Here is a 17056-nt window from a genome sequence, read left to right on the forward strand (position 1 = left end):
CACCACCATAATAATCCATAGTGTATTAGTGTGCGCTGCAATATAATGAATCTGTAATCACATTAAGTCTCACAATAATGTGTTTACAGAGTTTTCCATCTCGGCCATGGGACATGTCTAAATGCAAATCGTGCTACCATAGCCCTGCAGGGTGAGCCAGCAGAGTTAAAAGGGGGTGGGGAGGATTCCATTGAAGCTCCTAAATGTCTGTTTTAAACGAAAGCCTGATCAAAAAGCCATCTTGGAGCACTGAAGAAGAGAAGATATGACTGCAGAATGCTGATCTAGCTGCTCTCTAATGAGACACAAAGACCAAAATCCTAATGCATGACCATAAGCAGCGTTTTAGAAATAAAGAGGTCCAAAAACTGAGTTTATAGCAAGATATTGTGGTGTGCACAAAACCTAAACCTAACTTTCCTTTTGTAAGGTAATGTTGTTCAGAAAGGCAGAAGTCGTTCCGAGCTACATGAAAGAAACAGACAATTAGTGTCCTTGTATGGGAATTAAATAGATTGCGTGTCGTGACTATTTCATGAAAGGGAAAGTTAAACTTACTAGCAGGCGTCACGGGCCGCTGTTAATGTACAAGACCGTATTGTTCAGATGATGACTGTCTGGGGATCAGTTGCCTCTTCAAGTTGTTGACATAATCAAAAACCACCGTGTTGAGTAAAGATTTTGTAGATCTCCCATTTACTACATTTCCACTTACTCACACAAACACGCACACAAGCAATGACGACGACCGGATGAGCAAGTCGGTAACTTTGGCGTTGTACAATATTTGTGCTGCACGAGTTATTTTTAGTCATAGAATACTGTGGTCCGGGCCTCGGTGACCTCAATAGTGGGTACGGCCATGTCCTCATGAATCACATTTACTTTACATTTACAGTTTACACAAGCTTGAGAAAGACAGAGCCAACGAAAGATGGACAGCTGCCTGCTGAGAGTTGCACACCATTGTGAGTTTGTGGTGGAGATTTGCGTCATGCTCTCAGCAGGGACCATATTGAATTTAAATGTGCTATCTGTTAGGAATGAAGAAACCCAAGGGAGATGGCCCAAATATGTATTTGACTGCCAAAGCTATTGGCCCACAGGAACAATTTATATAAATGTGTGTGTGGGTGGGGGTGGTCTAAAAATGTACTTATCTGAGTTCATCTCTTTCTTTACCATCGCAGCAAAACACCTCATGTCCCCAGATAAATTCAGCTGTAAAGGGTGTTGAGTGGAGAGCCTTTAACAGAAAACAGCAGGTGGGAATAAGAAGGGAGGTTGTAGAGGACATCTTTGTTTCCTCATCTTCTTAAATGGGCTTAATATTACTGTAATCCTCTCACATAAGCCAGGCAGTTTAATTATTTTTTTCAAATAACACCGTGCTTTAATGATTAAAAAAAAAAGGAAATCTGTGATATTCGGGTCTAAGTTAAGAGACACATGTCATGACACATTGGCAACTGAAATGGGCGCAGCTTACACATCGAAGTCCTCACACCATCAGCAAATTCAGGTTGCAGCAATGCTAAATTTACAATACAGAGAATGACGCAATATTTAATTCTTAACTGCAAATAATTATTCTGAACACAGAGACAAGAGAATTGATTCCCATTATGTTTTCTGTTGAAAACAATAAACTTCCATACACACACACACACACATCGGTTCAAAAGCTTTTTGAAGTCGTCAAAATCTTTTTACTGAGGACATGCAGGACATAACAAATGTACAGAGTAGTGCAGTCATCAGAGAGACATGAGAAACAGGCAAGACTATATAATAACAGTAGCTGGCACCATTGCCGACATACAAGTAAAACAAAACAATGGATGTATTATACTGTGTATTCGAGCAAAAAAACAATCTCTCTCCAGTCTCTGCCAGTGAGATACACTGATATCTTTCTGCCACGCCAAGGAATTGTATTAGAAGAGTGAGCAGTGTGTTATGTAGTGAAGCTACACTCAATAATTAAGCATTGAGTCTGGAATGAATTTTAAAAAGGGACCTATGCTATCAGGACTAGCATAGGTCCTATTAAATGAAGTATCACATTTTCTAAAGTTTCATGCGGGACATGTCTGCCGACCATTATGTGGAACCACAAGGGAAACAAAGGATACATACGTCGTTGTTCCTGGTTACCCCAAACAGACTAACCAGCATTTGGTTCCAATTTGATATTGAACACTTGAGATAGAGTGCTAAGGATCTCCATCCAATACTAGCGCAGGTTTGTGTGCAAATGACCACAACATGTGAATAAGTAAGCCATTGGCACTTTTGCATTTGTCATAAAACCAATTATATATGGAAAGACCCAAATTAAGTATTGTGTGCTTGTAAATATTTGCAATAATTTGTAGATGTAGCCTAACAAGAAAACAGTGCAAAAATACCCACGTATGGACGGATAAATTAACATGCCAGTTAACATACGGCGCACATCGTGCAAAAAAGTAGAACTAAAACCTGTCATCCAATGGGTCCAAAGTCTCTAAACAGTGTCATTGTGGACGTTTTGTTGACCTGCTGAGGCTGCCGATGTACTTGTGTGCTTACTCAACTGAGCAAATCCACTTTCTGGCTTCACTGGACAGGGTAAAACAGAGTTGATAGAGCAGAGAAGGCTTTACTCCCAGCATATGCGGTTTTGCCATCAAGTCCTTGTATTCAACTGGCAGTAGTCCTCCAAAATTAGAGTTTTCCTCTCGCCCATTCCTCTCCAATTACGAGATTCTAACTTCAATCTAGCTGTGTTGCCCCAAGATCCTCGACTCGATGACTGAGGTCCTGAGGCAGCGGGTTTCCTATACGAGACACATAGGTCATGGTCCTCCACTGTCGGAGGCCTAACGATGTTTTGAACTTGTTGGTTAGCGCCTCGCGGTGTTGCACAAGCATTATCGTGATAGCCTCCAGTGTTAAGCTTCCGTCTTTTTTTTCACTCAGATTGACACTTTTCAAGGTCATGGCAAATAAGACAAGGGTAGGTCAGGAGAAACAATTGAGAAATATGGGCATAAAAAGGCTGAATGCTAAAAATATGTAATTGCTGCTATTATTGTTATTAATATATTATATTCACAGCTGATATATTTTTTAAATCTTTTTGAATTATTATAGCTGGTTGTTGCTCTCTCTCTGTGTCTCTGTCAGCGATGGACCCAAGCGCAGAGAGACACAGGAGCAGAAGGATTTGTTGATGAGGATTTAATAAGAAAAATATGAAAAAAATGTCCAAAGCAAAACATTAACGATCATATCAGTGCAGAAGAGAGCACAGCAGACCAGGTAATACAACAGACGAACCGACACTGACACGGGGACACACAGGGTTTAAGTACACTGGGGTGGTGCAGGTGATTAGACACAGCAGGATTTAATCAGGAGCAGGGCAGACAATCACACAGGCGGGAAAACATGCAAAGGCAGGAAGTGAAGTGAACACAAGATACATGAGGCAGGGAAATTCAAAATAAAACAGAACAACAACTAAACAAATCCCAAAACCTTGACACTCTCTCTCTTTCTGTCCCCCTCCCTCTCTCTCTCTCTCGCTCTCTTTCTCTCTCTCTCTCTCTCTCTCTCTCTTTCAACCCAAACTGTTGAGGCAGATGGCTTCCCACCCAGATCCAACCAAGGTTTCTACCCATGAAAGGGAGCCCCTGTTGCCCCAGTGCTTGCTCATGAGGGAATGTTGGGTCTCTGCAAGTCGTATGGTCTAGACCTGCTCTATATAAATAGTGTTTTCGAGATAACTTCTGTTATGATTTGACGCTATTCAAATAAATTAAATTGAAAATTGAACTGAATTGAAAAAATGATTGAAGGACCCACTCAGTGAATCTATTCCATCTGCCTATCGACCGGAAAACCTCTCTTGCTACTCACTTCTAAAGCTTTTAATCTCATCTAGTTTTAAATGTGCCTTAAACAGAGCAGGTACGAGCAACCAAATTGACTGTAAAGGGTTAACCTGGGAAAAATGAAAGTCAGTTATGGCTAGTGTCACAGTAGGTACTTTATTCACACACAATCAATGCTTAAGCTTTGCCAACAAAGTATTGAAGTCAGTTTTCTGCACAATTTAAAGCAATACCAACCAGTTCATGGCTGTAAATGATTAGAAATAAGAAGAAATGCTCTCATATAATTGTTATGACTTGGTTTAGATTAATTTAACTAAACTTTTGTGGTATTGTTGCCACATAATGACAGCAACTTTGTGTCCTTCAATCCATAAATCCAGTTCGACAATATGAATTAACTGTGTGAGAGTGCATCGGAAAACACACGCAGACAAGCATGCAGGCAGGCAGGCAGGCACACACACACACACACACTTGCACACACATTCCATCCACACCCGGGTGCTCCCGAAAATTGCCATACTCTCAAACTGAAACTGCTGACTATTGAGCCGTTCCACTGGGGCTGCTGGGGGTTAAGTGCCTAATCAAAGTGCAGTTTGGTAGTGGATGGTTCATTAGGCAGTTCATTTACTGTATTTACAAACCCAAATTACAATGTGCATATATATCAAATCAACTATCATAACTGAATTCACACATTTCTCAGAACTGTTTAGTTTTCCTATCAGATAGATGTGAGTTAATCTTGACATTGAGAGTGGAAGTCATACCATGGATGTATAAAGAGAACTGGATACAGCGTCGGAGGCAGCGCCCCGCTCATTCCTAAGTTCCTAAGTGGCGCATGAAGAAAAAACAGAAAGACTTAAAAAATACAGAGTATAGAATTCAGATGAAAATACCACGGATCTTCCGCATTATGGGGCTATAGAGCATCCGCACTAGCGTTTTATAAACCTCTCCACCTAACCCTCAATCCAGCCTCGTTCTCGTGATCATTCACATGAACAGGCTATTCGGCTATTAGTGGATTTTACAACTTTAAGGAGCTAATGATTTAAGTAAGGTCTATTCAAGTATAATCTTAATGGGAAGTTCATTCACCTCAACATAAATTACCCGCTGTGTAACAGATGTCTCTTTCCCAATGTAGGTCTGTGGGAAAAAAAGTATTTTGGGGCCCCAAGGCATCACATGACCTTGAAGTTGTAATTCCACTGTTTGGCCACAATGTAAAATGTGCTTCAAAGCCTGGCACTCCTCCTCGGGGCTTGAGTCATACAGTATTTCTGGAAGACTGAAAGCTTGCTCAGGAGTCTTGGCATCAAAGAAACGGCTTTGCAACATTGTACTGCAAACTAGTTCTGCAACTCGGCCCCTCCCACAGATCAACCGTGTAGTCTAGTGTGTCTCCAACTGCCTTTCACAAAGCCAGCTGCCGGAGATTTTAGTATCCATGTTCTACGATTTTCTCCTTCCCCGCATGAGTCCCAAGCTCCTGCCGTGCTACTGATTCATGTTGACCTGAAGGAAAAATCCTGTTCATGTGTAGGATTAGATAGCGAGTGTGTCAGAGAGGATTTCTGTGCTCATGGATTGCCTTGACGAATCCCCTGGGCAGTTCAGGAACTTCAAGAAGGACGACTTTAAGGGTGACTGGATTAAGGTGGCAGAATGCAGGTTTGGTCAGCTGTACCAGGTCAAGCTCAAGCCCAAGCAGGACAAATGTGCCTTGAAGAGCTTTGACAAAACCTTGTGTGCAAACAACTTTTACAGGTGGGATTTAAATTACGAAAACTAGCACAAATTGCTTATCATCTTGCTTTCAGGTACAAGCAACTGGCGGAACTTACAGCAATTTCTCAGCAAATCGGCACACTTTGAATTAATATGGAAATGAAGATGTTGTGGTTTCATTAGTCTTTGCAACTTTAGATGGGAAATAATGTCTCCTACTGTGGTTAAAGTTCAAAATAACTATTTAAGCAACAAAAGCCCAAAGCAACTTTCACTGACCAATATTATTTTCCATCACAGGAGAATAATAGATGAGGCGTCCAACATAGCCAAAGTGAAATTCAAGTACATTGTGTCTATCTACGGACTGTGTAGTGAGGCGAATGCTGTGGTGATGGAGTACATGAGTAATGGATCGCTGAACGATCTCCTAGCCAGTCACACTTTGATGTGGCCGAAGAAGTTCCAGATGATTCATGAGGCCTCTATGGGAATGAATTTCCTTCACAGCATGAAACCTCCACTACTTCATCTTAACCTCAAGACATCCAACATCCTACTAGATGATCGTCTCCATGTCAAGGTCAGTAAAACTCAGTGACAACTAAATTATTGTCATCAGTGTATATGATTATAGTAATCCTGTACTACTTTGGAATTCTTGTTTTTCCACTAAGATTTCAGATTTTGGTGTAATCCACTGGGAAGACAGCATGGACAAGAAGATGTTCATGGAGCATCTGACAGTAAGAGGAAACACAAGTTACACTCCTCCAGAGACCTTCACTCAGTGCCCCGATCCTCCAGGAACTACCTTTGATGTTTACAGGTGACATGGGCATTTTTGAAATAGCACCATCAGAGGCCCCCCCCCCCCCCCCCCTGAATCATTGTACAGTTCACATACCTTGCTCTTTACTCTATACTCCATCGCAAGTCCCTGGCACATATTCAATATATTATACTCATGTCTGACTTACTATTTCTTACCCTTTTATATTCATTGTTTTTATTTTATATTATGGTTTCTTCATGGAGCCTTTTTATTTAAAAAGGGACTGCCACAACGTTTAATAAATGCTGGATATGCAAAAAAGTCAGAAAGTTAGGACTGAAGTGCCTCTTTGTGCTTCGATCTACAGCTTTGGAATAGTGATGTGGGAGATTCTGACACAGCAGAAACCATATGCAGGTAGGAATGAATGGAATGCATCACACCTTATCTAAGTGTTACTTCAGCTCGGAGTTGTGTAACACTCCTTACGATCACTTGTCATTCCCTCTAGAAAACCTTACATTTAACTGCAGCAGGGTCTAACATTCCTGGTTCTGATTCTCCCGTGCCTCCCTTCCCTTTAGCGGGCCCAGCAATATGGCCTGGGTCTCCAGCAGTGTGGGGTCAGTGTTGGCTCCCAGTTCAGACAGGTGGAGCAGCGAGGGGAAGGTTTCATTTACTTATGTAAGACATATAAAGTATTTTCTATTCAATTAAGACTTCTTCATATCCAGTTAAAAGTTCCTAATAGTAACTTTAATCAGTACAAAAAACAAAGTGTAAAAACCACAACCTTAAACTGTAACTTCATCCTCTCGAACCCGAGTGCCCCGATACTTGGGACAGATGCACACATTTGGCAACATATTCATCCTGCATACCGACATCAAGGAAAGAAGCTTGTCTAAAGGCTCATGATAACCATATTCACCAAAAAGAAACACAATTCCCACAAAAAGTAACTAAAGAAGCACACAGCAAAAACATGCTAAAGGTGCATGTCTTTACTTTGCTACCAGAACTCACTGAACCAGCAGTTCAAGAAGAGAAAAACTTCACTTCATGCAGCTATAACCATGAATTGGTCAGAGTTGTCCACATAGACCAATGGGATGTGATTTTCTTCGAATGGGAACATGTATTAGGCAAGCCCAAAACAGCGGTATTTAGATAGAATTAATATCTATAGTGACATGTAAGTGAAATTAAATGAGTTTTAAAGATACCTGAGATAATTTCAATTGGCACAGATGGTACCCAAATGTAACCAAATGGCCAATTTGAAAATTACACCTGAACATAACCTTACTAAACCCTCGCCAACTGTGCTCTGCTTGACTTTATTAGCATCAGTCTGTGCACACGTATGTTCAGATGATGTGAAATGATCTGCTCGATGTTTTCGGCTGCAACCGCATCATTCCAAAGGGATATATACAAGGGTTATGCTGTGTTCCATCTTGATTTACTTTGACCCAGTAATATATATATATACAGATGCCCACGCCTCTGCATTAAATATCATGGTGTTACCTTTATTCTGATTGTTCAAACAGACCTTGTAGTTCGAGAGATATTCTCTATGTATTTTGGGCATGCCTTTTTTGAGCAGGGGCTAGAGGCCTTGAGTTAACATGACATTGAATCAATGTCCAACACTGTCATATGATTGTGTTTATCTTCATTGAACCTTGTGACTTATATCTGTTTCATTGGCCCAGGGTGCAGTATGACGACAGTACTCTTACAGGTGTCACGTGGTAAGAGACCCTGTGTGGAGATGATACCTGAACAGAAGCCCCAGGAGTGTGATCAGATGATCGACATCATGAGGCAGTGCTGGGACCAGGACCACAGGAAGAGGCCACAGTTCTCAGGTGCAGAAGTCAAAAAGTTATTTGCTGCAGCTCATTGTGTCATTCGCTTATTCTCAAAGCTACTGAGTTGGTGCTTCAACAAAAAAATCTGGTGACTCAAAACCTTGCAAACATAGACACAATACACAGATTTGTTTGATTTGGCAAATTAATAACAGTTCATTCCTTCACTGCTGTTTTGTTTGCAGACACCGTGAAGAAAACGGAGGCTCTAAGCAAAGTCCTGAAGATCCCAGGACCAATCCAAAACAAAAACGCCGACGAGGGACATAAATCTGATTATCCGTGGCTGGTTTCCCCGATACAAAAAGTTAGCTCTGCTTGATACTTTATTTGAATGGAACTGTAGTATTTACTGTATGCTCCACTTTTGTCAGAGTGAACAGCTGAGGTTAATGGTATAATAAGACAGAATGGGAAAAGGTAATGTAGTTTACACAGGAGGTAATTAGGCTTTGAAGCTATAATAACTAATTCTTTGGTCATTTGGGGGCAGCAGAAACAAGCTGTGAACACAACATTGACATATAATAACCTTTTAAGTTGATATGGCAAACTTGTCAGCAAATAGTTGCTTTTTTACATATCCAGCAGTTACGGAGCAACAGTAGCATTCGTTTGGAGTTGTGTTTCTGGCCAAATGTGAGTCCAATATTCACTCTCCTTTAGCTCCGTTTTAGTTCTCGACCAACTCCTCGGGGAAATATCTGGCTCTTTAGACGCTAAATGCTTTACTACATTCACCAATTAGCTGCTAACTGTGTCTGTCAGCCGTTTCATGCTGAACAGATAGTATACAGAGAGTTTAGAGCTATTTTACTGAAAACAGCTGCATGCCTGCTGCTAAAAAACGACACTATGAGAGTGAGCCAAAACTGTGAAGTTGCAGGCTGAACAGAAAATCAGTAAACTGAAACTCACTATAAATCTCTGCAAAGCCAAGGGAAGCTATGGATGGCAATTCCCTGTGGTTTCATCACTACAAGCAACTCCTTTCACTTAGACATATTCTTTTCAATTTGGTAAATGCTATAATTAGCATGCTGACATGCTAAAATTACACTGCTAATGATGTTTACCAAGTCTAACATTTATCATGTTGATCATCTCAACTTACCGGGTTAGAATGAGCGCCCGCCATCCAATCACCAAAAAACACATTTCTTGCAGAAAATCTTAAACGACATTGTGTCTTAATGTGGTATTTTGGATGGATTGTTGATATTTTTTTCCAATTCTTTTTTTGAATTTAGCACCAAATCTGTGAAACAGATGGTATCAACCCTAAAACTGCTGCAACCATGTATGAGACAAAATAGAGCATGCTGGCCATCAAATACATCCATTATAATTTCAAATCCCTTTTACACGTTCACGTTTCATTTATTTTAATTAATTACTTCTACTCACGACCTTCTATCTGGAAAATACAGGTCTATGTGGGTCTCTTTGAGTTAACTGTTGAATCCCCATGCTCACCTATTGATTGATATATGTGCTAATTAACCACTTGTGATGGCTAATGTCACAGCAAATAACTTTTGTACCATTTCCGTTCTTTCTTTTCCATTTTAGATTGTTTTCCCTGAGATGCCTGACCTTCCCTCAGGTAAACACATATAGAGTAGGATGGAAAATCATGTTGCAGTACGAAGCCTGGAGGGTTGACATTTAAGAGGTTCTATGTACAGTGCTGTCACATTTTTATATTATATTATATTACCTTTAGTACTGAAAAGCAGAGTCAACTATTAGTGGAAAGGTGAATAAAAGAAACATCCACCTAGCCTCTTTGATCCTATTCCTCTGAAATGTTGACTATACTATTGTATAGGTAATTCATAATAATAATTATTGATCATTTCACTGCCACTTTCCATTAACATATAAATCTATAGCTACATACGTTCAAATACTAATGCACAAGGTATTGACTAAGAACCACAGCTTCCAGAGAGCTTCCTCCTCTGCCATCATGTACACATGCACTTTACTGTACACAATACAATGAGGAAACTTTAATACAGCAAGATTCATAAACATAACAGTTCCCTGGGCACACTAATATCACCATTTCTGCAGCTATGTTTCTCACATAATGCCCTTTGCTGTCATTTCACAGATGACCATCGTGCCAGTGACAGCATTCTCTCTCTGCTGCACAAAAAGGAATTTGGTAGTTTCAGAGATTCAGTAAAAAGAGAGCATGTGCACAAACAGTTTGCAGGTAAAAAGAGCCTCCTCCACTACACGGTAGCCAGCGGGGATGCAGAGAGTGTCGAGCATGTCCTGAGTCTCGGTGCTGAAGTCAACTGTACGACTGCCAGAGGCTACACTCCTCTTTTTATTGCTGTTATGCACAGGTGTGTATACAAATATATTAAAAACAGTTTTTTAAGTGACACAAGGAAAAGTCATTTGTGCTACCAGCTCGGTATTTTGAAAGTGTCTGCAGTTCTAAGGTTAACCAAAGACCTAGTCTCCCTCTATTCGAAGTTAAAGGAATAGGTCAACATTTTGGGAAATACTCTTGTGTGCTTTCTTGCCAAGAGTTAGATGAGAAGAATATTACCACTCTCATGTCTGTAAGGTAGACCCAGAAGACGATTAGCTTGGCTTAGTATAAAGATTGGAGTCGCTACTGGCAACCTAACGGTGATGATGAGAGTCAGTACTATTATACCCTATAAATTAAACTTCTTTTCTACAGACTTCATGACATCATCTTTTTGTTACTGGAACATGGTGCAGCTACCAGCCAGGGAGATGAGGACCTGTGGACAGTGCTCCATTTTGCTGCTCAGAGCGGTGATGACAGGATTGTTCGTCTCCTGCTGAGCAAAGGAGCTGTTGCGGAAGCTCGGGAAAAAACCGGTTGGACACCCCTCCACCTTGCCTGCCAGAATGGCCATAAAGCAGTGGTGTCCCTGCTGCTTTTACGGCTGTCGGAGGAAGCAGTCAGAGAACGGGAGGCACAAGGGAGGACGCCGCTCCATCTAGCTTCCGCCTACGGGCATCCGGACATTGCCAAGCTTCTCCTCTCTCATGGAGCAGATCCCAACGCGACCGACTGCTCTCTCTCCACTGCTCTTCACGTATCAGCTGAGAAAGGCCATAACAGAGTAGTCAGAGAGTTGACTACAAGTGAGGTGAACATTGACTGTGCAGACAGCAGTGGATACACTCCACTTCACCTGGCTTGCCTGAAGGCTCATACAGGCATATGCAGGCATCTGTTGACAAAAGGAGCCAGCCCAGACTGCAGGACCCTCCAAGGCTGGACTCCCATGCACCTGGCTGCCCTAAGGGGACATGATGTCACAGTGGTCCAGCTGGTGAGTCAGGGTGGTTGTGTGAATGCTGGAGGTGAGAATGGATGGACCCCGCTCCACCTCGCCTGCCACCAGGGTGAGCCGGAAGTGGTGGCAAAGCTCCTCGCAGCCAAAGCCGATCCAAACATCTCAGAGGACAGTGAAGGATGGACACCACTACATGTAGCTTGTACCAGTGCCAGTTTCCCAAGTGTCCTCCACTTGATATCACATCATGCAGATGTTAATGCACTAAACTCAGGAAAGGCGACACCTTTACACCTGGCTGCCCAGCATGGCTGTATGCCTATTGTAAAGGCTCTGCTGCTGAATGGAGCAGAGAGGACTCTGGTGGACTCTTCTGGATCCACAGCTCTGAATGTGGCCCAGAGGTGTGAGAAATGGGAAATAGTGCAACTACTTAAGAAGTAGTAGTGAAAACAATATCAATGTAAGGATCACAATGAAAACAACAATGCCACAGCTGGAATATTATCCTCCAGCTATAACCCATAAGAACCCAAACCAATGTTTCATTAAAGGAAAATTATAGGGGATATAAAACAGACTAAATGAACCACATGGAACACATTTCTTAAAATATTTTCTACCCCTTAGATCCAAAGATCTGAAATGTTACATATGTGTCACAATGGACGTATAAATGTATTCAATTAAAACCAATCAACTTGGCCTATGTTTTGCTTGGTAACAAAGATTTCCTTTTTATTTGCATTTCCACAACACATATCAAAATGATAACTTTTCTGTTTAAATTTAATCAATAAATCTTTTTCAGATTTGTTTTACAAGACAAAAATGTCTTCTCCTTGGATGATCTTCAGTGCATTGAACACTGTAATGTTCATTTTAGATCACACTGCAGTAGAATTTTAAAAACAAATAAGCGGCACGGGATGAGAGCAGCCAATGAATTAGGTTTAATGTTCATGCTTGTTGAACAGATACATTGGTAAAGTATTGGCGAATGTTTTATTGCAGTAACATGTGACGATCGTAGTTGCCATCAACTTGAGTAATCTTCATCTTCACTTCTCTGTTTCGACCGCCGCCATTCTGCTGGCATCATGTTAAAGTGCTTCTGTCTATGTGTGTGGGTAGTTAGAGGAGCTCAGCCCGACAGAGAGAGCACCGGAAATGTTCGCTTGAGCATAAAATTTAATTATACCAAAAGATTAAAAAGTATGAATGAAAAGCACCAGTAACGTTGGAGCTTATCAACACTTCGATCTTTATAAATGTAACAGCGTGGCACGTTTAATACCGAGTTTAGGTAGCCATCATTACCGTTGGGTAATGCAAAAAGTCGAACGGCTCTCGCTAGAGCCATTGTTCATTCGTGTTTGTCCGTTCTGGACTGCTGTAGCAACATGGCGGTGTTACATGGCGGACTCTGTGGAAGAGAACCCACTCCCTATGTAGAAATAAATGGCTTTTTTTAGGCTAAATAAAACATAACAATTCTTAGTTTCAGGTCATCATACACCAATGAAAACATAGTTTTGCATATTATATTTTTGCCAATTAATTCCCCTAAATGTTACTCACTGTTTTAAAAGATTTAAGATTTATATTTTAAAAGAAAAGTTATATAATTTCAGAATAAGATGGATGATTGTATTTTTTCATTATACATTTTAAAAGAAAACGAAATCATACATTTATTTCACAAAAACCCATTTTTTTGCTTTACTATTATATTCATTTGTCATTTAGACATATAGCATTTATGGCCTTGCTGTTTCTGATGCCAAATCAAGTATATATAAAATCCTAGAGGAACATTATAATGGAAAAGGAGAACCTATACGGGGTCAGAATCAGGTGAAGTACCCTACAATGACAAAACACATACTGATTTCCCTTGCTTGCTTGTGCTTTCCTGGTGAATGCAATTACTGCTGCTACCTGCATGTGAAAATGAAAATATAAAAGAGCTGCTGGTATAATGATTTACAGAGGCATTCATTTGATTAATTCTGTCGGACTTTATGAGGGTGTTATCTGTCTAGTAATTACAACAGAACTATGGATTACTGTTGCATTACTTATGTGTCTATTGAACTCTAATACATGTATGCTTTATGACAAGGCAAGGTAACTCTGATTATCAGTCATTCCCAGGCTGAGGGGAGCACTGCCTAGTTTATGCCATACTCATTTATTTACCACAGTGACACCTTATTAAATTGAAATGAAATGCAGGGAATCAGGAGCTGTATTGACCTGCGCCTTCAAAGGGATTTCACTGAAACCACAAGAGACGGACTCTGATGGAGGGCTGGAAGGTGAGCAGAATCAAATTACTGTAAATAGACAGCAGAGTTAAGTTGGACTCAGACTGATCTTGGATTTTTTTAATTTTTTTTGGTCTGCTGTGTTGTTTTTAAATGGTTATTTTATTCTAAAGCTTGTTTTTTTTCCATGACATGGCTTGTTTGGGTTGTCTCCCACTATCAGCCATTTTTGAGTGTTTGTATGACAACACAGAACATCCTTCCATCCCCTTCTAATCCTTGAGGAATTAGACAAATTGGAAAAGGCATACTGTGTGTATTGGAGGTTTTATGTTCACTAAAATGAAGCTACACCTGTGGCTGTTCAGCTGACCAGTGCACTGGGTAAAACATACCCACCGACAGAAAATGCAAAATATTGTACAAATACAGACTTACATTACCCTCTCACCTCAACTACAACCTACTAAAACTACTAAGCTGTGACAACTTCACAATAAAAGACAAAAATTTACATTTCCGGCATAATAGCAATGTTTATTCTCTCTAGTTTCAGTCTTTGGCCCTGTTCATTTTCAAACAGCGGTCAGGAGGCAGCACTCACTTGATCGTTCTGGGATGCTGTCGTTCTCACGGACAATTAAAAATAAAATAAAAATGCTGCCACTGGACACTAAATTTACTGGTGTGTTCTACACCATTGTTCTACTGACAGTTCCTGAAAAATTAAACTCAATTTTCCAACAACATCTAATCAGGCCTGACTTAAATCAATGGTGCTGCCCCAACCTTTTTACACATACGGTGACACATCGGATACCTTCCATCAGCCAGTAATTGGGTTTGCAGGGACCTAAACTAATTTTATTGTCTAATAGGGAGACAAGCAGGAAGAAGATAATGTCATGTAGGTTGCTGGTACAACAAACACCACGGAAAGAAAGGCTGCAATGTTGCTTCACTTTCTTCAATGAATCTGCCTCTGTAACATATACATCATTCAAATAGATTAAAACAATTGCTTAATTAAATGATGTATTGTCCGCCTTGTGCTCTTGCTTATGTTTTGCGCCATGTAATAATAACAACTTGTAGATTTGTTTTAAATTAAACAGAAACTCATCTTTCTAATGTCTTAAAAAGAGTATAGTTCACATTGGTGTTTTTCCACCCACGCAATTTAAAAATGGGTCGAAAGTCGAAAGTCACTGTAAAATTAATCTCGAGCAATTGGCATATATAATAGCATTTTCAACAACTTGCAGTTAGATCATTTGGATATGAGCCTTTCCTCTGTGAGCTGTTTGATTTTCTTGTCTGATGTACCTAAACCCCTGTACCCTGTAAAGATGATATGTTTGCATAAAGATTTTAAAATGTGTTTTTGTTGCACTGATGAAAAAGTTCTGTCCGTTATTCACATCTCCCATCTTAATGATAGGATGTAATCTGGCTACTTATTGGTATATTTCGCTTCTCAGCGGTGAGCCATTACAAGCTTTCTCCAGAGCTCCTCTTAACTGGCAGGGTTAATCTCGCCATTGAGCTGCATCCTGTGGTGTTAAGCAGCTGCAATCATGACTGATGCAGCTCTGTCTTTTGATCCAGGTGTGCCGGCTCAGCGGGGCCAAGCAAACATCCAGGCAGGCATCTGTGGTCCTTGCCCCATTAATTGATTGAGTGATCTATCATCTCTCCTGAGGGATGATTTTTTTCTTTTCCGGAGTGATGATATGGAAAACATTTTTCTCCCCCGTCATCTCTTAGCGACCTCTCACTCGTCAATAGTACAGTGGAGAAACACCCCACGTCGGTGTCTCTAAGTCCCCAAGGTTGCTGCTTGCTGCTTGCTGCAAGTTCTCTTTTTCCACTACAGCGATACTCCATTAATGTTATTGAGTGGAAGTGTTTACTTCCTCATCACATTAACACTTTGAATAGCCTTTAAAGAAAGAGCACACATTGGCTTTAGAAAGATTATTCTTAGTTATCATTTTAAAATCATAATCTCTTCCGATACTGCAGTATGTATTTTCAAAGCTATTGACCTATTGAAATTGAATGGCCTTGTTTTCTGCAGGGTATTCTTATTATCCCCTCACCTTCACAATCTTCCTTGGTTTTGTCATGTTCCTGCAAAATGATTAATGGTGGCTATCACTCCTATCTCCCCAGCACAGAGTAGAAACCCTAAACACTTTACACCATTTCAATACCCTACAGGCCTATAGTACAGCATAGTTTAGTAGCATCTCACAAGTACTAAAACAGTAGGTAAGATAAATCAAAAACAGCATCTTGGTCAGTGGCCCTACTCTTCAATCTAGGATGCTGTATGTGGCCGTAGTTATGGGGGGAGGAAAGGAGGAAGTCAGGTGATGTAAAGACATGAAATAATCCTAACAAAGTAGTTTTGTTGCCTAAACCAACGTTGTTTCCTGCAAACGCGGAAGTTTATTTTGAAAAAACAGTGAATGCATGTAACAGGCGGAAGCTGACACGTGCAAAACTGACGCTAGAGGGGTACGTAGAGCATCATAGTTTAAAGCATAAGGCAGATACGATCTTTACATCCTGCCTGAGATAGGAGTGAGATTAACAGCCATAATGCTGAGTAGTCTTTTAAATTCAATTTTTTTTGTAAAAATAGCAATTATTAAAATATTTTGAAATAGTATATCATTGTGTTTTTTTTTTTTTTACTCAGACAAAGAAAAATACTTGATGGCTGCTTTCAGTGCAGAACCGCCCCTGTGCATTTTCACATAATGCACGAGTTGTTTGTGTTCTGTCTCAAAGGCTCTGATCAAAGTTAATGGATAGGTTATAAACAGAGGTTGGACAGAAAAAAGAAAAAGAGCACAATTTACCAGAAAAGATGTATTCTCGCTATAGCATTTGTTTGTTTGTTGGTCTTTGCCTTCGGGCATTCCAACTGAAACAATAGTCTCTGCAACACGGATGCACTTGTATGTGTTAGACTTGTGGGCTGTAGTCTCAAGTTGTCTATGAGGCATTACCAAAGAAAGTTAACTAAATTTACTGCACAGCTGTCAAGATTTTTTCTTATTGTATATTGCCTATCATACAACACAGCTTAATTTACTAAGGTTCAATGAATGCAAATTGAGAGTTATAAATAATCATAGCAGTGAGATATCTAAAAAAATATTTTTTTCATTTTCTTGAGGGGCATGTGTGGGGAGTTGCG

The 17056-nt window shown here is 40.3% G+C and overlaps 1 protein-coding gene across 1 annotated transcript; it reads left to right on the plus strand.

Moving 5' to 3' along the window:
• Positions 1–5347: 5347 nt before the first annotated feature.
• Positions 5348–12146, plus strand: ankk1 (ankyrin repeat and kinase domain containing 1). Its single transcript, XM_031861183.1, has 9 exons — positions 5348–5663; positions 5925–6207; positions 6302–6453; positions 6767–6816; positions 8121–8276; positions 8465–8586; positions 9852–9885; positions 10399–10639; positions 10987–12146. Exons 1-9 carry the CDS (start codon positions 5479–5481, stop codon positions 12017–12019), a joined length of 2256 nt encoding a protein of 751 aa, XP_031717043.1. The 5' UTR covers positions 5348–5478; the 3' UTR covers positions 12020–12146.
• Positions 12147–17056: the final 4910 nt, after the last annotated feature.

This window comes from Anarrhichthys ocellatus, unplaced genomic scaffold (assembly GCF_004355925.1).
Source record: "Anarrhichthys ocellatus isolate YVR2014 unplaced genomic scaffold, GSC_Weel_1.0 scaffold24, whole genome shotgun sequence".
NCBI lineage: Eukaryota > Metazoa > Chordata > Actinopteri > Perciformes > Anarhichadidae > Anarrhichthys > Anarrhichthys ocellatus.

What these genes read in the sequence shown, in the direction of transcription:
- ankk1 (XM_031861183.1), top strand. Translation starts at nt 5,479, where the DNA reads ATGGATTGCCTTGACGAATCCCCTGGGCAGTTCAGGAACTTCAAGAAG. An exon ending in ATGATCGTCTCCATGTCAAG is followed by an intron (nt 6,208 to 6,301) that starts GTCAGTAAAACT and finishes TTTTCCACTAAG; the next exon opens with ATTTCAGATTTTGGTGTAAT. An exon ending in ACTACCTTTGATGTTTACAG is followed by an intron (nt 6,454 to 6,766) that starts GTGACATGGGCA and finishes TTCGATCTACAG; the next exon opens with CTTTGGAATAGTGATGTGGG.